The 25994-nt window shown below is 39.9% G+C and overlaps 1 protein-coding gene across 2 annotated transcripts in view; it reads left to right on the top strand.

Annotated features, from left to right (window-relative positions):
• The window catches only part of LOC137563722 (protein kinase C-binding protein NELL2), a 391218-nt gene that overhangs the window by 183034 nt on the left and 182190 nt on the right, over nt 1-25994 (top strand). The window contains exons 6-8 of one of the 2 annotated variants that reach the window (XM_068276574.1): nt 504-576; nt 672-754; nt 23026-23154. In XM_068276574.1, coding sequence (XP_068132675.1) covers nt 504-576; nt 672-754; nt 23026-23154 — 285 coding nt within the window. The remainder of the gene's footprint in view (nt 1-503; nt 577-671; nt 755-23025; nt 23155-25994) is intronic. The other variant, XM_068276575.1, reaches the window with a different exon arrangement.

The following is a 25994-nucleotide window of genomic DNA, read 5'->3' as shown; positions in this document are numbered from 1 at the left end:
ATATATGATATACTGTGTATATATATATTTTTAATATTCATCTGTTTTATGAAATAGCATAACAATAACAGTTTTTAATAGGCTCAGGTTATAAGCTAAATACCCTCTTCCTTCTTAGATAATAACCGCAAGTACCAAGAAGCATAATTTACTTTATTGCCTGGAAAATCTATCTCTCATGAATCCTGATTAAGCATGCATATGCATCATTATGTTCTGATATATGTATATTTTATGTCTGTACTAATTGCTTCTCTTCGTTCCTTTGGGTTTGCATCCATATATTGAGAAATCAATATAGTTATATGCTTTAGGGAAAGGTAAATTGTTTTATTTAATGTTTAAGCTGCTTTCCGTTGCCAGCTGCAGGTATTTTAATTAATCTCGGTAGCATGTCTAGAAAATGATTTTATGAAATACAAAACAATGTACATGACTGATTGTACCAGGTAATGTAGAACACAATGTGACAAAAATATACACAGTTGGTGTTTTGTCCACAGGGAATCATGCAGGATCTGCAGATTGTTATCATGCCGCAAGGATTTATCTCCCAGTGCCCTGATCTAAATCGCAGTAAGCATATACAATTATATTCTGTTATTTAAAATAACAATAGAGCCTTACCTTGAGTTTCAGCATGTGTGATATACATACAATTATCATTTCAGCCTGTCCAACATGTAATGACTTTCATGGACTGGTTCAGAAAATTATGGAACTGCAAGATATTTTGGCAAAAACTTCAGCAAAGGTAATTTGATTTTTTTCCCCCCCTTAGTAGTAATATAATCTTACTATGTAAAGGTGGTGTAAAGGTGGTCATACACAATATAATAAAATGTTTAATTTTCTTTTGTTTTCTCAATAACAATGTTCGTTTTTTAAAGAAAAAGTTAAAATTTTTATTTTCTTTTAATCGATAAATTTTTTCATTGTGTTTTGACTGCCCTTGGTGGGAAATTCTGATCATTTTTTTTTCAAAAAGAAATGAATGGTGTAGGATAAATTGTAATTGTGTATTTATAAATCTAATAATTTTTATTTATTTTTTTGCTAATTTTTTTTTTTACAGTTGGGAAAAAAATGTACACAAAATATATACAATAATGTATCATGTGTCTCCTTGGTGGAAAGGTTGCATACTATTTAGCCCTGTCATGTCAGCAGCCCTCTCTGCTGTTATTAACAGGGCAGTCCAGAGCTCAATAAATCCCCAAAACTTGATGGACTTCTATTCCTGCCTTGACTGTGAACTACTGCAGAGACCTGGCAACATTCACATGAGGAGGAGAGTTGGCCACTAGATGGGTCTGGTGTCTGATTTTCATTCAACTTCAGAGGCATGCAGTGCTCAGAAGAACTGCAGAATGTAATGAAGCCCTGTTATTGACAGTGGCAAATGCTCCTGAGATTTGAATTACCCAAAATCACTACAACCACTTCAAAGTGAGCCTGACTTTAGCCAAACACCTGTTTAAGGGAATTCATTATCTCACTCAAATAGTGTGGTTTGTGTCAAGATTCAGAATTCCAGTATGTAAATGTGTCCATTAGAGTCCCTGGACTGGCTCACATATGTCAGTAGGGACAGTTGAGCACCTCCTCAGGAGTCATAAGAAATTGATGGGTCATTTAAGCTGTTGGCCTGTCTAAAGTCAAATTAACAGGGTAGATTCATCTTTTGGTAATTTTTCTCATAAATTTACCCTTTTTTTTTTTTTTTTTTTTTGCTTCTAGAGTCACCTGCTTGCTTATTAGACAATGGATGCAGCTTAGGTGAACACCTTGATGTTTAGACGTTAGCTTTATGAATGCATTTGAGATTTCGAAGAGTAATTTTAGAAAGGAAATCGTGGGTAGAAAATAATTTTATGTTGATATATATTTATGCTTTTAAACATTATCTGAAAACTATCCTATTTCTTATGATGAATGTTCCTGAAAAAAAATGAATTATGGAGTTTACTTTGGGCCCGATTTTATTAAAGTGTTGCCGAACATTTCCTGATTTATTACGGCAAATGGTTTAGTACAAGGCTTCCCATCCCTGTCCTCAAGTACCACCAACAGTACTTGTTTTGCAGAAAACCACAAACATTCACAGGTGAGGTAATTTGTGTCTGGGCAGAGTTAATTAACTGCCTCTGTGGATTTCAACAAAACATGGACTATTGGGGGTATTTGAGGACAGGGTTTGGGAAAACCAGGGCTGCTTTAAAAAAATCTGCTGCTTGGTCATAAGGTTGTGGCCCTAACTTGTCATACTGACACAATGGGAATTACTAAAAGGGTAATACTAATTACTGGTGGTTTGACTACAGCTGGTTGCAGCATCCACAGTACAAGTCCCTTATGCAGAATGAATCCAGGACAGCCTGAGTTAATTAGAAAACAAATCTCACTAACTTTGTTGCAGGGCCCACTGTGTGAATATAGCAGGTAAAGTTTGCAATTCTATATCGCCAGATATAAAAAATAAATAACTGATCTAGGTGTGTTAAGTCCTTGGACAAGATTCACAAAAGAATGGTTGCATTTACGTAAACATAGAGCACATGTAAATTTTACCGGAGTTTACATAAACTGCATAATGGGGGCTGCTAAATGAAGAATTGTAGTGAAATAACGTAATGAATACAATTATTTTATTTTATTTATTTTTTTTGCACAATATTAATTTATAAATGAAAATGGTGATATCTTAAAGTGGACCTAAAGTCTTGCGCAGGATAGAAGGAAAACGTAAAGAAATTAACCCTGTATGTATTTAGAGAGTTTAGCCTGTTTAATTCCACCTAATTTGTGTTTAATCACAAGTTGTAATTTGATCTTTCCCCTGGGTCCCTTGACTGCCAATAGCAGAGATGGCAGATAAGCTCATTTGGAACCACAGGATGTTAACAATATGTCTGATTCCATGAATCAGGAAGTAGAAACAGTGCAGATTTAGTTTAGGATTTCTATCAGCTGTAACAACGCGGTTTTTTTTTTTTGCTTAAAGGTTATTAAGCTGTTGTGTATCTTTTAGCGTATAGAGAACAGAGGCGCCAAAAGGATAAAAGGAAGCTAAATGAGCTTAAAAACCAAATTCTTGGTAAATAGAGGAGGTAGTGGTGGACTTACCTCCTCCAAGTAGACACACAACGACTGTAGTAAACACAGTCAATATATTTTATTTATGAACTCCAAATATGCAACGCGTTTCACAGGTTTGATCCCGCTTCATCAGGCAATAACAACGGAGCAATAGCATATGTGGTCAGTAGAAGAGCCAGGCACCTCTGACAGAGGTGCCTGGCTCTTCTACTGACCACATATGCTATTGCTCCGTTGTTGTTGGCTGATGAAGCTGGATCAAACCTGCGAAACGCGTTGCATATTTGGAGTTCATAAATAAAATATATTGACTGTGTACTACAGTCGTTGTGTGTCTACTTGGAGGAGGTAAGTCCACCACTACCTCCTCCTATTTACCAAGAATTTGGTTTTTAAGCTCATTTAGCTTCCTTTTATCCTTTTGGCGCCTCTGTTCTCCTGCATAATTTTGAGTCCACCCTGGGTGGAGGGTTGAACCCCCTTTTTCTCATCTACAGAGAGTGACTTCTTATTCCTGAGTGGGGGCAGGAAAATCTCCCCACCTGCCTTTACAGTGGTTGCCTAATGGTAACCCTGGTTTGTGAGTATTAATATTTACTCTATCTAGTAACCATTTACCAGTACATATTACACTATTGGGGCTCTTGGTGTTCCTTGTTTTTAGCGTATAGAGGTCGTTTGACGTTCTGAGTTCAGGTCTGCTTTAAGTTCTACCAGGTGATCTCTGCGGAGTGTTCATTTTGTGACAGTTCTATGCACAGAGGGAGATACTGCTTGCTTGGCAGTTGGACACAGCTGTTATTTCCCACAATGCAACATGGTTCACAGACCGCAAACCGTCCGGGCCATGGCACCACACTGTGGGGGGGGGGGGGTTTCACCAAGATATCAGCCATATAGATGTCCCTGATGATCTATTTGAGAAAAGGTGAAACATTCTCCTGAGAAAAGGTGTTGCCTACTGATTGGGATGACGTTCAACCCTGGTTTAAAGTTCTCTTAAGTAGCGCAACTGGTGTTATGTGCACTTCTACATCTGTAACACAAGTTGTGATACTTGCACAACTCCCTTTATTTAGTTTGCCTCAATGCCTGTAAACTTTACATGCTCTGTTTCACAAAAGTACAGTAAAAATTGCATGTGCAATCTATCCTCTTTTAATGTGCTTGGAGATGCTTTGATAAATCAGGCCCCAGTGGATGTGTAGATGGTAATAGACTGTTGAAAAACGTAGATGAGGAAACAGAGGAATTAAATAGAGATAACGTTTAACGAAACTAAACCCATCATTGAACTAGGCAAAGTCTAAAAGCAATCATGCTTAGCCATGTACTACCTTTTGGAAATAAACTTTTCCAGTGGAAAGATCCATCATGTAGCTTTGCTTGCTGCAGCTCTGCAGGTACTTAAGACTTAAATATAGACTTAAATAGTCTATAAGTATCCCCCAAAATACACAAGTTATTGCAGTCCAGTTTTAAAGGCAAATTTTCCTTCAATCTATAAACCACTTCGAAAGATCATTTAAATCTGCTTTTTCTACCCATGATAAATTAGTGTGTCTTGCTCTTAGTTTAAACCAGATAACCTCAATCTTGTGATGCACAAAGCCAGCACTCACAACTCCCCCACCCACACTAAGCTGCGACTGCGTACGCACACCATGACCGCCGCACTAAGCTGCTGCCTACACTAAGCCACTGCCCACAACTGCACCACCCACAACTGCACCACTCACACTAAGGTATGACTGCGTATGCACACCATGACCGCTGCACTAAGCCACTGCCCACAACTGCACCATCCACACTAAGGTACGACTGCATACGCACACCATGACCGCCGCACTAAGCTGATGCCCACACTAAGCCACTGCCCACAACTGCACCACCCACACTAAGGTACGACTGCGTACGCACACCATGACTGCCGCACTAAGCTGCTGCCTACACTAAGCCACTGCCCACAACTGCACCACCCACACTAAGGTACGACTGCATACGCACACCATGACCGCTGCACTAAGCTGCTGCCCACACTAAGCCACTGCCCACAACTGCACCATCCACACTAAGGTACGACTGCATACGCACACCATGACCGCTGCACTAAGCTGCTGCCCACACTAAGCCACTGCCCACAACTGCACCACCCACAACTGCACCACTCACACTAACGTACGACTGCGTACGCACACCATGACTGCCGCACTAAGCTGCTGCCTACACTAAGCCACTGCCCACAACTGCACCACCCACACTAAGCTGCCGCCCACATGGCCGGGCATACTTACATTGATTGATTGTTTCTATACTACACACTGTGCTAAAATAAAAGATAAGCAAGTTCTCCAAAGCAGTGTCTATTGTATCCCATGGTGATTTTCGTTATTTGTGGATCTGTCAGTCAGGCTATTTTTTCCTCCTTCCTATCCCTCAGACATATTTGCAGGCATTAGTTTGGTTTCTTACCAAAGACAGAGTCTGAACATTATTCTGAATTTATACCGCTGTTATCATTTGAGGAGGAAAAAGCAATAGTTAAACATCACAGTATATTATAATTGCTATTTAATTTCCAGTACAGTGCCTTAAAGGAATACTATCAATACCTAAGTGTTCTAAAATGACAATGTACAAATAATATCTAAGTAGCTGTGTAAACATTTTCCTACTTTTCATGTTAAATATCAGATGCAAAAGCTGTGATTTATTGAGGGTAGGATTTAGCTAAACTGGGACAAATCAATTTCAGAAGGGGTGTCTGCTTCAATGCACAGCCAGAGTTGCATATCAGACTAAAGAAAGCAAATATCAAACTCTGAAAGCAAAAACAGTATGAAAAGCTGTGACAATTAGTTACATTTCCTCTGCTCTCTTCAGACACTTCAGTCAGAAACACAGGACACAGAAGCTGCAGCTGTTGGGAGCTTTCTCTCTGTCACACACCGAGTTACACATAGAGTTAACTGATTAAGTGTGAGGGGAATTTCCCCTCTCCTCATGGCTCAGTCTGCCGTCCGTTTTGGCGTCAGTAAAGTTTGAAAGTATTTTGATAACCGTAAACAAAGAGGTTGCTACTAAAATGTATACACCAGTACTTAGCAGCACTTCCCAAACAATTCCTGTGTCAATTGAAAAAATATGTGAATCGATAGTATTCCTTTAACCCCCTTGCCGTTACAATTCTGGCGGCAAGGGGGCAGCGCAACACTTTTTTTTTTTTTTTTTTAAATCATGTAGCGAGCCCCGCTGACAAGCGACATCCCCCTATCCACTCTGATCGCCTTCGGCCATCAGAGTAAGCAGGAAATCCCGTTCAGAACAGCCATGGCGACCGGGCGGGATGACGTCACCGACGTCATGGACGTCAGAGGGAATCCCGATCCACCCCTCAGCGCTGCCTGGCACTGATTGGCCAGGCTGCGCAAGGGGTCTGGAGGGGGGGGGCGGCAGGCGGGTAGCGGCGAATCGGCGGTGAGCAGCGGCGATCGGAAACTGCGCACAGCTAGCAGAGTGCTAGCTGCGTGCAGGAAATTTTTTTTTTTTTAAATCGGCCCAGTGGGGCCTGAGAAATCCTCCTACGCAGGTTACCCCAAGCTGAGCTCGGGATAACCGGCAAGGAGGTTAATGTAATTTCCCTTTAAAACCGCTAGAGTCCGTTATTCCCTGAAAGCATAAATATGTTTTCACACCTACTTCCTGTGAACTCTAAAGGCCCACCACCTCATTGTAGACTCATGGTTTCCGCTGTAATGTTCACCTTATTCCTGGAAGAATGTGTCACATGACCATGGAAGCAGGACATTTGGGTAGCCGTCAGCGGCAGAAATTTAAGTGCCCCATAGGTGCCCGTACAAAGTATTGGTAAGGCTCTGAGAAAAAAAAAAATATTTTTGCATCTGATAAATGTTTTTTTTTGTCAGAAACGTTGCCGGGGGGCTGGCATTCATGGGGAGGGTTTAAAGAGAACCTGTACTGAGTAAAAATATTTAAAATAAACACATGAGGTAACTTCAAATAAACATTGCATAGTTACCTTGCCATCAGTTCCTTTCAGAAGCTCACTATTTTCTTCTGACAATAATCCCTTCCAGCTCTGATAATATTTTGTCAGATCTGAAATATATCAGTTGCTGTTAGTTATACATCAGTTGCTGTCAGTTATAGCTGAGAGGAAAACTGATGTACCAGGTAATGTCCATGTTTTCCTATGGCTCAAGTGGGCGATGTTACAGTTTAACTGTGTGCTGACCAGAAAGCTGTTATGGGCAATGGCCATTTTCAAAATGGAGGACGGAAAATTCCCTTGATCACAGTGAACAAACAGGACGAGGGACAGGAGAAAGACACTGAGGAGTAGACTACATGGAAGGTAAGTATGACTTGTGTATGCTTATTTTGAATTTTAATTTTCAGTTCAGGTTTTCTTTAAGGTTAGGCATGTGGGGGGTTTAAGGTCTATAAGGTTAGGTGTGGGTGTGTGTGTTTAGGGTTAGGCTTGGGGGATTTAGGGTTAGGCATCAGCAGGGGGTTGGTTAAGGTTATGCATCAGTAGAGGGAGGGTCCTGTGTGAGAATAGGGCTAGGTTTAGTAATAGTAAAATATTAGTATTAGTTATCGATGTATTACTATCGTAACAAAATGTAGAATATTAATAAATTTGATATTTTAATAGCTGAAATTGGGTGCCCAAATTTTCTTATGCCCATTTTTCATGCTTGCTTACACCTAACTGACCTGCCAAAGTGTGCATCCATATAGACCATAAGAAAAGTATTCTGTCCTATATTTTGCTTCCATGCACTATTTATATGTATTTCATTTTTGTTGCTATTACAATTTTCCTTGTTCTGTTTTGGAGTTAGGTGGACTTTAATACAAATCTAACTCATAGTCAGCACTTAATTAGAGTTGACATGGGTAAGGTGATGAGTAGCTGTGTGTTGTGACATGCTGTCAGGAACAGAGGTAAAAGGCTATGCTGGAGCTAAATCTGAAGTTTCATTGTCACCCAGTTTCTATGCTATAGTATGCAATGATGCAAAAACACTAACAAGTGTACTTCAAATCAGCCAGCAGGACCAGTTCTGAGTACTTATGCATCATAGACAAAACAGCCACTGTCCACCCAGGGGCAAACCCAGGTTTTTCAAGGGGGGGGGGGGGGGATTCCTGAAAGGTCTCCCTCAGCCATGCACAATACAGTATAATAATATTGTAGGACATCATGCTGGATACACATAATACAATTTCCTGTCCGACTGACAGGATCTGACAATTATTTCCTAAATGTCCGATCTGCTCCCGATCAACAACGGGATTGATCAGGAGCAGTTTGGATACAGATAATAATGAGGACAGTTGACATTGCTAATGAAGGGGAAAGTGAAGAATTTGCACAGCAGGGCACAGGGCTGTGCTCCTACCTGATTCTGTTAAGTTCCCCAGAGCTGCTCCATGCTCTTTACATATGCTGCTGCTACATCGAAAGTCATTTGTGGCTGGGAAAGAAAGGGGGCAGTGCTGTTAGCTGCAGGATGCCTGCAGATATATCCTGGTTTCTCAACTTGTGCCTGTCCCCAGACACTGCACCGGCCCTGGTCTGAGGGGGGATTCTGGGCAGCTGTAATCCCCCCCCCTGCGTTCCCCTATGCCACCCACCCACCATCTTCATTAACCACTTGCCGACCGCGCACTCATAACGCGCGTCGGCAAAGTGGCAGCTGCAGGACCAGCGACGCAGTATTGCGTCGCCGGCTGCAGGCTAATTAATCAGGAAGCAGCCGCTCGCGCGAGCGGCTGCTTCCTGTCAATTCACGGCGGGGGCTCCGTGAATAGCCTGCGGGCCACCGATCGCGGCTCGCAGGCTAAATGTAAACACAAGCGGAAATAATCAGCAGCGCCGTAAGGCAGATCGGCGATCCCCGGCCAATCAGCGGCCGGGGATCGCCACCATGTGACATGGGACGGCCTGTCACTGGCTGCACAGGACGGATAGCGTCCTGTGCAGCCCCGATCACCGGAGGGGTAGCAGGTAGGAGAGGGAGGGGGGAATCCTGCGGTGGAGGGGGGCTTTGAGGTGCCCCCCCCGCAACACCCACAGCATGCAGAAGCGATCAGACCCCCCCAGCACATCATCCCCCTAGGGGGGAAAAAAGGGGGCGATCTGATCGCTCTGCATGCCAGCTGATCTGTGCTGGGGGCTGTAGAGCCCACCCAGCACAGATCTGAAAATACAGCGCTGGTCCTTAAGGGGGGGTAAAGGCTAGGTCCTCAAGTGGTTAAAGACTTAAGGGCTCTGCACTTTTATTTTGGAACTTTATGTTCCCTAGTTTAATTGAAGCAGTTATACGAATACTCTGTTTCATTGCTATTGGAAACATTTTATCATAGAAGCAATTGTAAACAAAGTTGCATGGTTATTAAAGTATTGCTAAAGCAATCCTGGCTCTAGAAAACATAACTATCTTGAGAATATAGCGATCATACATTACTGTACATTAAAGGGAACACAAGGTGAGAGGGATATGAAGGATGACATGTTTATTTCCTTTTAAATAATGCACATTGGCCTCAATTCACTAAGCTTATCTCCTGTCTTTAATAACTCTTCTAGAGTGGTTACCATGGTGATAAGGCATGTAGTATTTAGGAAACATTTTACCTCAGGCAAGCCTAAAGTTAACTCTTCTGTCTTTAAGTTAACTCTCCAATCCTTAAAATAACTCCAGAGTTAAAGACAGGCTGTTAATTAACTGCGTGTGAAAATAACTACAGAGGAGGTAACTTAACTACAGAGGAGGTAACTTAAGTTTTTTTTTTTTCTCTTGCCTTATTATCTCCAGCATGATCTTAGTGAATTGAGGCCATTGTCTGGCTGCAGGGCCGGGCCGAGGCATAGGCTGGAGAGGCTCCAGCCTCAGGGCGCAGTGTAGGAGGGGGCGCACAATTCATTCAGCTATCATTCCTAATTGTGTTTGAAGCAGAAAGAAATAAGAAAAGGAGATACATAGCAGTGACTGCAAGCCAGATAACTAGATATTAAGGTGTTGGGGGCCCTGGGGTGCCTCTTAGTGTAATAGCAATCAGTGTGTGACGGCTGGGGTGGGAGGGATGGAGGGGCGCACTTTGGTGTCTCAGCCTTGGGTGCTGGAGGACCTTGTCCCAGCTCTGTCTGGCTGTCTTGCTAATCTTCTGCCTCTAAAGGCCCATACACACATCCGTTTTTTGTGAACCACTGGTCGTTTGAACGACCCGTCGTTCAGTCGTTCGCCCGCTAAATCGGGCGTGTGTACAGACTGTCGTTCGCGTGATAAGAGTGAGTTTGAGCGATCCGCCCGTTCGCAAAAAACGGACGTGTGTATGGGCCTTAATACTTTAAGCCATAGACCTTAAATAAGCATGCAGATCAGATGTCTATGACAAATCTGACAAGATTAGCTGCATGCTTGTTTCACGTGTGTGATTTAGACCCTATTGACCAGAAAGAGCAGCAGGACTGCCAGGAAACTAGTATTGTTTAAAAGGAAATAGATGGTAGCTTCCATCGGTTTCACACCTCAGGTTCATTTTAAAACTCCTCTGAATAGAGTCCAAAGAATGAGAGATAGTGGCAACTGTTATGCCAGTGTTATGCTGTTCTGGTCACTATTATAATACAAACTGGGGTGCCCATTTAAAGGACATATGAGATGAAAATAAACTGATGAGAAAACAATTGTATCTATTCGCCTTCTCCTAAAATGACTTTTTTTTAGATATCAGTTTTATTTTATATTTAAAGGAATACTTAAGGGAAAAAAAAAATGACATTTACTCACCCGGGGCATCCCTCAGCCCCCTGAAGCTGGATGGTGCCCTCGCAGCCCCGCTCCGATCGTCCTGTCCCCGCCGGCGGCTACTTCCGGGTGCGGCGACAGCCGCCGACAGGCTGGGAACGCGGCTGATTTTCCGCGTTCCCACTCGCTATATGCTGCTATAGCGTAGCTATATACGCTATAGCAGCATATAGCTAGTGGGAACGCGGAAAATCAGCCGCGTTCCCAGCCTGTCGGCGGCTGTCGCCGAACCCGGATGTAGCCGCCGGCGGGGACAGGACGATCGGAGCGGGGCTGCGAGGGCACCATCCAGCTTCAGGGGGCTGAGGGATGCCCCGGGTGAGTAAATGTCTTTTTTTTTCCCTTAAGTATTCCTTTAAATCTAGTTGTTACTGTTTCATTGTCTTTGCTTAATGACACCTTCATTGAAGTATGCCAGAGCTCAAATCTATGAATTATTGATCCTTTTTATCTCTTTCCTGCTCTCAGAAGCCATTTACTGACAGGAAAATGTTTTATGGCTATAATTGCTTATCAGTGACAGTTATGCTATAGTCTAACTCAGTCCAACCTGGTCCCGACCCAGACAAACTGTCACTTGCATACCTGATGCTCTTTCAGGCAGAGAAAGAAAAAAAAGGAACACAGACTAGTTATTTGTGTGCTTGGCACTGTTCATACACATGTTTATCTCATCATGTCACGTCACCTCTGTTGTCCTTTAAGATTAATAAGTTATTGACTTGACTGTTAGCTTCTATGTCATGTCTCATGTTTTATGCTTTCAACTTACAATATAGATTCTATCTATTATGTAAGAATCCACTATTATTTAATTTATTATAATTCCGTTAAAAGTGTACACAGCATAGTTCCCTATATACCATCAAGCAGGATGTGCCCTGGGCAACTGCCTTTTTTGCCTGTGTCTAAAAATAGCCCTAAAGCCCAACCTCTGCCTATTTTAATTTTAGGGACTATATTCGGTTTAGAGAAACTAATAATAATTGTACTGATTTTTTTTTCTTTCAATTTTATAGTTTTTAATCACATTTGCTGAATCATATTAAATCCCAAATGCTCTAACTCCATAGATTTTCAGCTTTCAGAAAATATAGGGTTTGGATGGTCTTTAGTACATCAATAAGACTTGTTAAGTCCATTTTATTAGTGTATAAGGAAAGTGAAAAAAGGTTAGTAATCTAAGACACAGGGAGAAAAAACACTATAGTAAATGAGTTTAACAGAATTACAATTTATTAAAACAAATGAAACTAAGATGGAATTGTTTTGATTTGTTCTTATGCATTCATTCCCTTTAATACAGATCACAAAATATTTTTATATACAGCCAAGGTAGAATTCTTCTTATACAGTGCTGACCTATGCAGAAAAAGCCGACAACCAGGAAGAGACGTTTTCTCCTAGCAGGAGGTTCAGGTTATTAAACAGAATATCCTCTTCCACAGACCAATATAGCTATTATACCTGAAGGTTTTGACATATATCATATGTGCTCAATATATCACTAACAAATGCTCCTGCAGGTTTTTTTTTGCTAGTGTGCTGCAGTGTAAGGAAATGTCCTGGCACAGTGCAATGCATTATTGCTTCTCTGAAGGGAATGGGGATGACAGCTCCCAAGAGCCACACAGAGAAATTTTAATGTCAGACAGCCTTACAGTCTCCAGTGTTAAAAACATTTGATAAGATATGATGTTGGAGCATCCAAAACAGGCATATCCTATATAATAAAACCTTACTGTCTCTGTGTCCCAGCGAGTGTCCCATCTGCACTCTGCGCATCTGCAGGGGCGCAGAGACAGTGAGGGGGAGTGACGTGAGACACACGGCCAAGGGGCGGATGGCGGGCATGCTCGGGCGGGGGGCGCGCTGCTCGGGTGCGTGCACGGTGGGCGGATGCGAAATGAAGACCTAGCCTGTTTTTAAATGGGCTTAGGTCCACTAGTTATACAATAAAATGCAAGTGTCCCTGCATCATCAACTGAATGGTTGTGTGTCCCTGGCTTTTTTGTACTGAGCATGTGGGCAGCCAGGGCAGTTAGGACACAGGGCCGGATCTGACAGTTTGCTGTGTGTGGTTCACAGAGGTTCTCATTGCATTGTGGGAAATAACAGCTTTTTCCAACTGCCAAAAAAGCTGCTCCCTGTGTGCATATACTTCAGACAGTGGGGGGGGGGGGGGGAACGAGCAAGCGGGACGCGTATGTGCGTGCATTGCGGGGGGGGGGGGTAGCGGCTGTGATATAGCACCCATTTTTTTTTTTTTTCATTATACGTTTTTTATTGAAGAATAAATGAAATGTATAACAACATCATAAGGTGATATGCATATTGTCACTTACACATAACAAATAACAGAATCTGCATTAACATGAAACTGGAAATATTGATTGATCTAAGAGATATAGCAAACATCACTAACCTTCACATGACCCTGAGGGTGGCTAGGGAGTGCTATTGATATTACACTTAACTGACGGCTACAGTGGGCTAGAACGAGCCCCCGTCAGCAATGACGATAGTGTTTTTCCTCGATGAGGTAAGCGATTGATCCGTGGGAATAACCTATTTGTGGTGACTTATACGCTTATGGCGCATTGTAGTATTACCATCACATACCTAAGGCAGTTGCAGGTGTAGGGGTGTACGATGCTGCTCTTGATGATAAGACTAATCACCTGAAGGCTTAAGGGAGCAAGAAACAAAGAACAAAAAAGAAAGAAAAATAAAATAAAATAAAAACAAACCAGAAGGCAAACACTTCCTAATCTAGAATTATAGTCTCAGAATTAGCTTGTCCTGGATAATGTACTTCAAGGCTTTTTGTTATAGTAACGGGAGGAGAATTGTTTATATATGCAACCATGTTACTGGGAAATAGAACTCACTCCGTGGTTGGCCTATCCTAGCTCTTATTTTATTTTCCATAAGAATGTTCTTATGGGTAATCGCAATAATTTGAGATATGAGAAAGTGGTCTTGGGACTTCCAGTTTGAGAAAATTAAATGGTGAGCCGCGAAGATAATATGACAGACAACGGGTTTAGCACCCATTTTTTTAATGGGCGGGCCTTTTTACTAGTATTTTATAAGAGACTTTAATAAAAAAATGTGTGCCATCTACTGTAATAACTGTTTACTACTAATAAGTCTGAGTGGTTCACTCCATTACAGCTGTCACTGCAGTATAAAGCTATGTACCCACCTGGCGATTTTCCAGATGATTTTCTGGATGACTTGCGATTCTTATACAACGTCACCAGGTGGACACAGAAGCACGATTGCGGACGTTGCGTAGCGTTGTGCAATGACTAAAGACCAAAACAGCGGATCGGATCTTTAATGGGAAGGTCCGAGCAATGAAATAATAAAACATCCACTTACCTGGGGCTTCCTCCAGCCCCCTGCATCCATCCTGTGCCCTCGCCGCAGCTCTGGTGGCTCCAATCCCCTCTGGTGGAGAAGCTGGCCTCACCAGGTTGGCTTCCGGGTCGGCTTCCCCTGCTCTCCAGCGTGTGGCTCACTGGTCGTGCTGACGTCATCTGGACTGTATAGCGCAGTCACAGAACTACTGCCCCTGTGTAGTACAGTCTGGATGACATCAGTGGGACTGAGAGCCGCTCGCTCAGGCGCAGTGGATATCCTGTGCCTGAGGGGACCCTGGGCCACCAGCGGCAAGGGCACAGGACGGCTGTCAGGGGCTGGAGGAAGCCCCAGGTAAGTGGATTTTTTTTTATTTTCAATGTTCTCGGATGTGTCCTTTAAGATCCTCGATGACACCATGCAAAGTACCTCTATCACTGGAAGTCTCGCTTGTGCCACCGTGTACATGGCGTGACCTCTCACTTAACTAGCCAACAGGAGGCATTGTTAGCCAGGGGATGTCGCAGGACCCGTCGAGTGGCGAGCACGCAGCTTTAGATGATGGTTGATTAGTAGTCCTGAGCCACACATTTTGCACACTGCTTTGTGTCTTATTAAGGAATATTGACATCCGAGAACAAGTGCTTAATAATGTAGGCATTGCCTGGGCTGGAGCATTTTATCTTATCTAACAGCTATACTTCTTGCCTCCAGAAGTAACTCCATTGTGAAGTCCAGTGATGATCGTAATCAACAAATTACGATTTCGCAAAATTTCACGTAATTTTCGCAATTACGCTTATACGTAATTGTTTTTCATATTCAATTGATTTCGTGTAGCCATTTTGTAATTTTCACAAAATGTCACGTAATTTCTAGCCGACTTTAGCAGTAAATAGCAAAGCCCCAATACATTGCTACATATGTTAAGGAGAATAGTGGGTACAAGTTAAAAAAAAGAATTTTGCAAAAAGACCTTATCGTTTTTGAGAAACTCTATTTTAAATATGAAAGTAAAAAATGGTTTTTATCCTTAGGAAAATGAGTTTAAGGCCATTTTTCTTTGCATTTTTAAAATCGAGTTTCTCAAAAACTACAAGGTCGTTTTGAAAAATTATTTTTTTGACTGATACCCACTATTCTGCTTAACATCTGTAGAAATTGTGGTAGCAATAGCTTGCTATTAACCTCTAAAGTCGGCAAAAATTACGCAAAGAATTACGCAAAACTTAAAATTACTACTATTACATACGAAATTAATTACAATTTTCTCTGAAATTTCGCATTACGATTACAATGCGTAATTGCGAATTTCAATGTGAAATTTCGGCTCACTACTGTTGTAGTCAGACTTAGCAAGGTTACAATGTATGCCTTGAACTTATAGGTTAACTCGACTGGACTATTTTTTTTATTGGAAGGTGAGTTATTCAATTTTATGTATATATTTTTTCTTTTTCACCCATCCCTTCTTTCGCCCAAGTAGTTATAGTACTATCCGGCCCCATGAAGTTCCAGCAGTGCTGTTATGCTAGGGCTTATGTCCATATGTCTCCATCTGCTCCTTGAGGCACACTGCCATAATATCCGAGACATGAGCATGCTATGTATTGGAAAAAGTAAGGGATTCTATAGTTTTGGACCTCACCTCCTAGGATATCTAGCAGTGGAGGTGTGGTTTTATAGGTGGTAATTCATAAGTGTGGGTAGGGCATGCAACGATGTGGGAGAGACATGATGGTTCTTAGGATGAGACATAGGTGGTTTATGGTGGGAGGAGTTGGGACAGCACTAGAAGCTAGGAGTTTCTTTGTCTCCATGGACTGCGCAGATGGTAGGATCATATGACTCTGAAGACCTTCTGAGGTGAGAGTAGGGGTGGGGGCTGTGCAATGTGGGGTACACAATCAACTTGTGCACATGGACTTGAAAACTTGGCTTCAGCCATAAATATAGTCCTAGTTTTGTATTGCCACTTAGTCCTCTGTAAGAGCTGCAGGCTGCCTTTATTTTTATTTTTTATATTTTCTTGCTTATTTTTTTTTTCAAGCTTTCTTTAATCAAGGGCATCAGTCTACCATTAGTTTTGTTTTTGTAGACAGAACTCCACTGTAGAGATCTGTATGTATGTCTGTCATAATTAATAGATTTACACCATTGGTGCGTTCATGGTGCACCAGTTTTCCCTAGGATGGGACTGATTACCTGCTTTAGTTTTATGTATTGATGTTTATATATATGTATTGATGTTTATATATATGTATTGATGTTTATATATATATATATATATATATATATATATATATATATATATATATATATATATATACTTTTGTGCACACCGATAAGTCCTGCCTCTAATGATTCTTTTGAAAATGTGTGTTGTAGAAAACTAATGCAAAGATAAAAATTATGTTTGTGATCTACAACACACATGGATACATCCTCTTTTTATTGCTGCTTAACTGGCATATTATAATATTCTGTATATGAATATACTTTATGCTGTTTTATGAAGCAGTAATCTGGGGAGCAGAAAGGGTGGCATAGAGCATAGGTTCTCAACGTGTGGTACGCGTACCCCAGGGAGTACTTTTGAGGGTTCTAGGGGGTACTCGGGCTTGATTATACTTAACCAAAAATAACAAATTTAGAGTTTTAGAAAATGATAAATCTTATTTAAACAGCACCAAATTAGTATTTTAGCTAATTAAAAGCAATAGTAAATGCTTGGAAATGGTTTAGAACCAATTATAATGTACTGCGATTAAATATATATTTGTCAAGGGGTCCGTGTGATAATGTTTACCATGCTAGGGGGTACTTGGTGAGTACAGGGTTTTAAAAGGGGTACATACCAATAAAATGTTGAGAAACACTGGCATAGAGGACAGGAAGAAGGAAATCCCCGTGTGCTCAAATTCCTATACAATTGGTATAGTGGAGATGATTGCCAGGGCAATTTAAAAGAAAACTGTAGTAAAAGTGGATCTTATTGTTTTATTTAGCTGTTGAATTTTTATTAGTTATTTTGTATAAATGCTCTACTTTTCTTTGCACCTAATGTGATGGATTACTCATTATTTTTGTAGTTTGTGGTCTTCTCCTTATGGGTGATGCATCATTGAGGGAAACAGTCAGGGGACTGGGTGCCTATGCAGAATGCCAGACACTACACTTATCATGCATGCAGAATTTCATTTACCTAATGCCCTGAAGACTAACATGGGCTATATATCATTCTTCTGTAGGTTTGTCGAATCATAATCCCTATACTTCCATAACTTAAATAAAAGATGCTTTGCTATGATAAATACTTATTGCTAAACTATTAGCATTAAATCTATGATTTTAAAATGTAAAAAAAATTGTAATAGCTCACGTACATTAACAGATAGGAAACCAAGATCAAAAGCACTTGTACACCATGCAGTACAGTCATTCATACTGATACTCCTATATGCTCAGTATTTCTATATAACTTATCCTGCTGTATATATTTTAAACACCAGTCTGAAGTGTTCCTAGAGCATATTGCTTACATTATTAATCTTGTACTGAAAAACTAATCTCCCATCAATGACCATTACATGGAATGGTCGGAATTGCCAAATTCCCAATTTGCTGAAATTCTGAAATTTTCACACAGCACGCCAAACAAATACAATTTTACAGATTTTGTAACATTTCGAGTTTGCATTGTGAAAACGTGAAGTTGTTCGTTATTGCAAATACATGTTCAAATAGGTTATGATTTACTTGTTAATTTTTGGCTTACATTTTTATGTTTTTGCTTAGAATTTTCACATCCACGCCCCTTGAGCATGCTTAGTAGATGTTTTATACCATTTAATGTGGAAATGTAGTAGAACATTTTCAAAAACATGAAGTTAGAGAAGCATATACATTTCTGAAAGGACTGGGAGGGGGGGGGGGGGGGGGGTTTAAACCACGCACAAACCTTTCCAGAGGAATGGACGGCCAAATCATCAGTGAATTAGAAAATAGATATGAAACTATTGCCAAGACTTTCTAGGAGGATCGGAAATCACTGATTTTAATCCCTTACATCAACAATCACTGCAGGAGGAGGACCAAGAAGATTTACATGATAATCCCACAATAGAACCACCATTGTTGGGAGAATTTGACCACGCTATTAAGGCACTGAAAAATAACAAAGCACCTGGTTTTGACGATATGCCATCTGAGCTTTATAAACAAGGAGGTGCCGGAATGAAAACCTATCTCTTTGAGTTGATAGTTAAGGTGTGGACAGGCGAGATTACCGCACCACCACACTCAAAAAATGTAGCTAAAATAGGGTCACATACCATCTAGTATCTAGTACCATCTGCTCCCCCCTCCTCTTGCTTACAGACGAGATTATGCCAGAAGACTGTAATTTGTCTCCCTTTTTGTAAACTGGACATATGATCCATTTCTTACAGTTTAACAAATTTCGGGGGCTATCTCTCTTATGTATAGCTTATAAAATATTTACATATATCTTAAACCAAAGACTACTGGAGAAAACAGAAATAATCATCAGAGAATACCAGGCTGGATTTAGACCAAGTAGGTCCACAATAGACCATCTTTTTAGTGTCAAAGAGCTTCTTCAGAAAGCATGGGAATATGATATTGATATTTATCAATTTTTTTGTAGATTTTTGGCAGGCATATGACACTATCAAAAGCCAAAAATTATATGAAATATTAAGGGAGTTTGGCATTCCCAATAAACTTATAAAATTAATATAAATCACAATGAAGGACACACAAGCATACATACGGATAGAAAACCAACTGACGGACCCTTTCAAAATCATGCAAGGTCTAAAACAAGGAGATGGGCTGGCCCCGGCACTGTTTAATGTGGTTCTAGAATACATCATCAGAAAAATGACAATCGGTCCAACAAATATTCAAATAAATAAATCTGTACAGATAATAGCTTATGCAGATGATGTCAACATAATGGGCAGAACAATGGCAACGGTAAGAGAAACCTATATCGATCTAAACAATCAGGCCAAGAAGGTGGGCCTGGTAATAAACACTGATGAAACAACATTTCTAAGACTATCAAAAAAGTGAGGACCATCACAGAACATAATAATAGGTGACGATAATCTAGAATCTGTAAAACATTTTAAATATCTTGGAGTCAACCTAGATAGAAGTGAAACAGCAGAAATCCATGGAAGAATAACTCAAGCCGACAGAGCATACTTTGCTCTATCACACATTTTTCTCTCATGGACACACATCTTTCACTCAAGAGATATCCAAAGGAACAACAAAATCCAGGTATACAAGACCATAGTCAGGCCTATACTTGCCTACGGGTGTGAAAAATTGATACTTACCCAAAACCTAGCAAACAAAATGGATGCTTTTGAAAGGAAGATATTACGCTAAGTCTATGGCCACCCATGAGAATGGTATATGGAGAATTAAATACAACAATGAGCTATATAAACTATACAAAGATCTCCCACTATCAGACTACATTAGGATTAAATGGTATAGATGGGCAGGACATGTGGTTAGAATGGATGACCATAGGATCCCAAAAATAATCTTTACAAGAAGCATGGATGGACGAAGACCAACTGGAAGACCTAGAAAGAGATGGGCAGATGAAGTTGACAAAAATGCCAAAGAACTGCTTAATATATGCAACTGGAAACAGGCAGCAATAGACAGAGATAGATGGGGCAGAAAACTGAAAGAAGCCAAGGCTCAAATTGGGCTATGGCGCCATCAGCGGAGGAGGAATGTGGAAATTGGAGCAAAAAATGTCTGCTGAGCATACTCAAGGGACATGAATGTGAAAATACCAAGCAAAAAAGCAAATATGCTAAGCGAAAATGTAAAACATTACAAGTGATACTGTTTCAGAATTTTGCGAAGTCGAAATTCAAACTTCCAGATTCAAATTGTGAAATTTGGAATTATGTAAAAATCTGTGCGCTCATCCCTAATCATTACATCTGCAAGAAAACAAACAAGTCAAAAATTGCCATACATAATATGATTAAGGTACCTTCTTTTCATTGTTGGACTGGTTACTGTACTCTGAGTGTCCTATGAACACCTGGTACAGTGGTGTGTGACATAGTCTGGCATTTAGAAGGTGGGGCCTCAAATGCTGGACAAAGTATCCAGTTATTTTCATGGTGCACCACTACCAGCCTTATGGCAGGAGTCAAACAGAGAGTGAGAAGTATAGCACAGGACTAAGCTATTCATAACTAGTACATATTATTATCCTTGTATTTCAACTTTGCTTGTTTAAAATTTATAGTTGTTAACCCTACTTTTAAATACATTTTAATTTCAACTCAAATATTTACATAGTGTGATTACTGGACAATTATAAGAGCATTTTGTTGAGTAGAAATGGCTTTATCAACTTCTGTTTGTTTCAACCATCATTAATGTCAGTCAGTAAATTCAGACCCCTTTCACACTAAGAGCATCGTGGTACTCTCCCCTGCCGCTCCCCCGCCACAGTGGCCATAAATCTCTATGAGACAGGCCACTGTATCCATGGTGTTAGGCGATGAAAGTGGTAGGCCCACCACAGGAGCTGCAGCACATTAGGCGAGTGGTGTGCTTGGTACCGAGTGGTGCATGACTCCATGGGAGTCAATAGCACCATGAACAAACTTTATAGATTGCCACAGAAGCGGTGCGACGGGCATGCACAGAATGGGGGATTATCCTGTCTGCCAGTAAGTATGTCACAGAGCAGAGAGCAGAGTCATACAGAATTCCCTGTCGGCGCAGTCTGCCGCAGGGAACAAAATGCATGCAATAGTGTTATGCGGTAGGGCTCTTATGTTGCATGCCAATTGCACTGCACATGTGTGAAAGGATGCTTAAAGGTAGGTAAAAAATTGTGTGCTTTACTAACTAATATAATTTCTAGCTTTAATGTTCTAATTGTTACTTGCATAAATAAAAAATTTCCATAATAAAAAATAAAAATTCCCTTTATTGAATATTTCTCTGAGTGTTCTCAGTGTTTAGGCTGCATGATTATGTATACATGGTAGCTTGTAACAAGACTGTGTACATTAGTTATTGCATTCTTTGTGAATATTTACTTATACAGACACACGATTACGGGCTTCTAGAAATTTAATTTAGAGTTTGCATTAAAGCGCATGCTTGATTTTTTAGCATATTTGTGTTACAAACTTACACACACATTTTGTTATTTGGAATATACAATTATTTCTCACTAATTTCATTACTTTGCTGGTGGAGTATGGAAATTTCTAATATTGCAAAAGCAAAGACTCCAGACGTAGTGACTGATAATTATACTACATTAGTTTCTGTAAAGTAGTCTTTACTACACAGCAGTAAATTGAAGCCTATCCAGTCCATCCAGCTAGTAGAGCTGCTAACAAATATCACATTTTCATTTGTAATATTTAAAATTTTACTCATCTAAGAGTAAGACATAAAAATATATATTTTTTATAATATGAAAACATATTTTAATTTTAATTTACTTTGAAAAAAATGTCCTTGATCGTTTTGATCTCTTCTGTCCTTTCTAAGTTGTTTTTACCCTTCCAAATCTATTATTTGTATCTGGGTAATTATAATATTTAAAATATTTCCAGCAAATATATTTGAGGATGCACAACTAGTTTATACACACAAAGCATACATCTGTCTCCATTCTTCACTTCATGTTGATGGCTCAGTATAATTTGCAGTATTTATAAAGGGGGGAATGTGACCATTTTAAACAATATACCGGAAAAAGATATGCTGACTCTAGAGGAGGCATAGTATGCTTGTCTTAAAGGGAACCTAAACTGAGAAGCATATGGATTTTTCCTTTTAAAATAATACCAGTTGCCTGACTCTCCTGCTGATCCTGTGTCTCTAATACTTTTAGCCACAGTCCATCAACAAGCATGCAGATCAGGTGCTCTAACTGAAGTCAGACTGGATTAGCTGCATGCTTGTTTCAGGTGTGTGATTTAGCCACTGCTGCAACCAAACAGATCAGCAGGACTGCCAAGCAACTGGTATTGTTTAAAAGGAAACATCCATATTCCTCTCAGTTAAGGTTCCCTTTAAGTTATTCTGTAAATCTTGTAAGTCCGGATCACATGGACTGATTATCATTTGGCCTAATCAACATTTACTATAATTTTAATAAATACGGGTATATTTTGCCAGTGAGTGGTTGCATAAACCAGCATATCCATTCCGTTGTACCAGTCTGGAGACTCATTTTTAATATACCAGTCTAATAACATTTATGATGGGGTTTTTTTTCTGCATCTTCCCAACAAACCTTGTTCCACACTGTCATCCTTTGCCCCAGATCCTAGTATGAAATGACACATTTTCCCACCAGCACAACTGCAACCTGGTTTTATACTACCTACAGTGTATGTGAAAAGGCGTTTAAAATGCCTTTTGAAAGGTCAGTCCATGGGCTAGGGTCATGTTTAGATTCATGTTTATTGCATTAGTACTCTTATGTGCATTAATATCAATTTGAATAGTAAATATAACTAGTATAAAGACAAGTTTACCGCTTTAATATCTCTTATCACACACAATTCTCCATTTACTTGCTGTGTCATGGCAGACTTTAGTATAATTTGGAATTATAAAAATATTGTTTGTGTCTTAAGTGTTTTTGTTTTTTTATATCTTGCTTGAAATGTTCTTGCAGCTGTCAAGAGCTGAGCAAAGGATGAATAGGTTAGATCAATGCTACTGCGAGAGGTCTTGCACGGTAAAGGGCAACATCTACAGAGAGCTGGAGTCCTGGACAGATGGCTGTAAGAAATGTACATGCCTGGTATGACGATCTTTTTAACATGCATTTACAAAAGGTTGACATTTTGTTCCAGTACAGTGTTTAATCTGCCATTCATTTTTACAAAGTCATGACCTGTAACAACATGCAACATTTAGCTGAATATTCATAAAAAGACATCTCTTTATGGTGTCAGACAACATCCAATTGCAAGAATTTTAAATAAAATGCTGTAAAAGTTGTAGTACTCAGTATCACCTTTTGTAACCTATCCTTGAAAACCTTTTATTTTCCAGTTGGGAGATCTCTACCCCCCCCCCCCCCCACACACACACACACACACACACAAACACACACTTCTCTCTCTCTCTCTTCTCCCCCCCCTCCCCCTCTCTCGCTCTCTCTCCCCCTCTCTTTCTCTCTTTCTCTGTCTATCCCCCTTCCTTTTTCTCTTTCTCTCTTACGCTTTCACTCTCACCCTATTTTTCTCTCTCCTCTGTCCTCTCGCTCTTCCCCTCCATCTCCCTCTCTTTCTCTTCCTCTCTCCCTCTCTAACACTTCCCCTCTCTCTTGTAGAATACGTTTTATGGTCATATTGTTCTGTGTTTTGTAAGCTTGTGGCTGCACTTTTTTTTTTTTTTACTAATTTGAACTTAGACTTTGAAGTCTCAACAGCGTGATACACTGCTAATTAGAATATACAAAAAAATATATTCATGTGGCACATGTTTATGAAATGCTGTATTAAATAGAATAAAGTGTCTCTACGAGAATCTTTTTTTAATGCGATGTAGTAGTATTTGGCTGGGTTCACGCTTACTACATAAAACTGTCCATTTTTTCACATTCGTATTCACATCTGTATACATTTTTCTGTGCGTGTTTTATTAAAGTAGCTAATGAAAAATAATGACAAAGTGAGCGATAGTGTGGTCAATGGATCATACTTAAAATGGGTGACTGTTAGCAGTGGGGTACCACAGGGGTCTGTACTGGGTCCAGTGCTCTTCAATTAATTTATTAATGACCTAGTAGAAAGTAATGTTGCTATGTTTGCAGATGATACAAAAGTGTGCAGAATCATCAACTCTCAGGAAGATAGTGACATATTGCAACAGGATCTAGATAGGATGGCAATATGGGCACATACATGGCAGATGAAACTCAATGTTGAAAAATGTAAATTCATGCATTTTGGTCATACCAATGGTCTTGCACCATACAAAATAAACGGGATACAGATGGGGACATCAAACTTGGAGAAGGACTTAGGAGTACTCATCGACAACAAGTTAAATAATCGTATTCAATGCCAAGCCACGACAGCTAAAGCTAATACAATTTTGGGATGCATTAAAAGGGAAATAAAAACTCGAGATGCTAGCATAATATTGCCCCTGTTTAACTCTCTAGCAAGGCCACTTCTGGAATATGGAATTCACTTCTAGGCACCACATTACAGGAAAGATATTGCGGTTTTAGAGCAGGTGCAGAGACGAGCAACAATTGATACAAGGGTTGGAAGGTCTCACTTACCAAGAAAGGTTAGATAAACTTATTTAGTCTAGAGAAAAGACGCCTTAGAGGGGATCTAATTAACATGTATAAATACATCAGAGCGCAATATAAAAGCTTGGCGGCTGAGCTTTTTGTCCTTAGGCCTTCACAAAGGATTAGAATACATGATCTGCGCATGGAGGAAAAACGTTTTAGCCATTTATTTAGGAAAGGGTTCTTTACAGTAAGAGTGATTAAGATTTGGAATGCATTGCCACAGGAAGTAGTTATGGCAAATTCTATATCTGCATTTAAAGGGGGCTTAGATGTTTTTTTTGCGTTGAAAGACATCCATGACTATATTTACTAGGTAATGCCCAGTGGTGTTGATCCAGGGATTTTATCTGATTGCCATCTGGAGTCGGGAAGGATTTTTTTCCCTTTTGGGGCTAATTGGACTATGCCTTGTAAGGATTTTTCGCCTTCCTCTGGATCAACAGGGATATGTGAGGGAGCAGGCTGGTGTTGTACTTTGTTTGCTGGTTGAACTCTATGGACGTATGTCTTTTTCGACCCAAATAACTATATAACTATGCATGTGATGTGTGAAAGTATGCTGCAAGGAGTAAGTGTATTTTCACATATGCAAAAACGCAAATGTGAAAGTGGGAATTTTAGCAGAAGTGCGTTTCTCCATCGACATTCATTAGATGTGCAGCGAATGCGTTTTTACACTTTCGGGAAAATGCACACAAATTTTAATAAAACCCCTCCCTTAAATGCATTTTTTTTTACTTTTCTTAGGAATACATGAATAGATTAAATACTGCAAATTGATATCAGGTTTTGTAACTTTATGACTCTACCAGCAATCTTTGTAGACAAAAAAGTGCCTTCCTTTACTGTTGTCATAAACAAGTCTCACACATTTCAGAAGCCAAGTCTTATGCCATTGGGTGCTTATTGTTTACTATGAATGTGATCTGTCAATACTATGTAGAATTAAAAAAATAAATCTATTGTCAGTATAACATTTATCAGTCACATTCTCAGGGAGGGTTCTTAGAGAATGGAAGCAATATTCTGCCATATATTAAATGTTCTTGATCAAAAAGAAAATTTTGATATCAAACCTAATAATCGTATAAATAGTGAAGATAAATTCACTATACATTTCCTTTATTGCAATATATAACAAAGTAAAATGGGCATTTTTACAAGGATTTGGTGTATTTATTCATCTGTAGCCATTTACTGATTATAGTTACATATTCCCAAACTTTTAAATGTGTATAGATAGTATATGAATTGAACATAGTTGTGTACTGTGCCCTATAACCGGATAAGGCTATCTTTGTGGGTTTCAAGTAAGTATTATGGAAGGT

This window comes from Hyperolius riggenbachi, chromosome 3 (assembly GCF_040937935.1).
Source record: "Hyperolius riggenbachi isolate aHypRig1 chromosome 3, aHypRig1.pri, whole genome shotgun sequence".
NCBI lineage: Eukaryota > Metazoa > Chordata > Amphibia > Anura > Hyperoliidae > Hyperolius > Hyperolius riggenbachi.
This window is presented reverse-complemented; position numbering and strand designations above follow the sequence as displayed.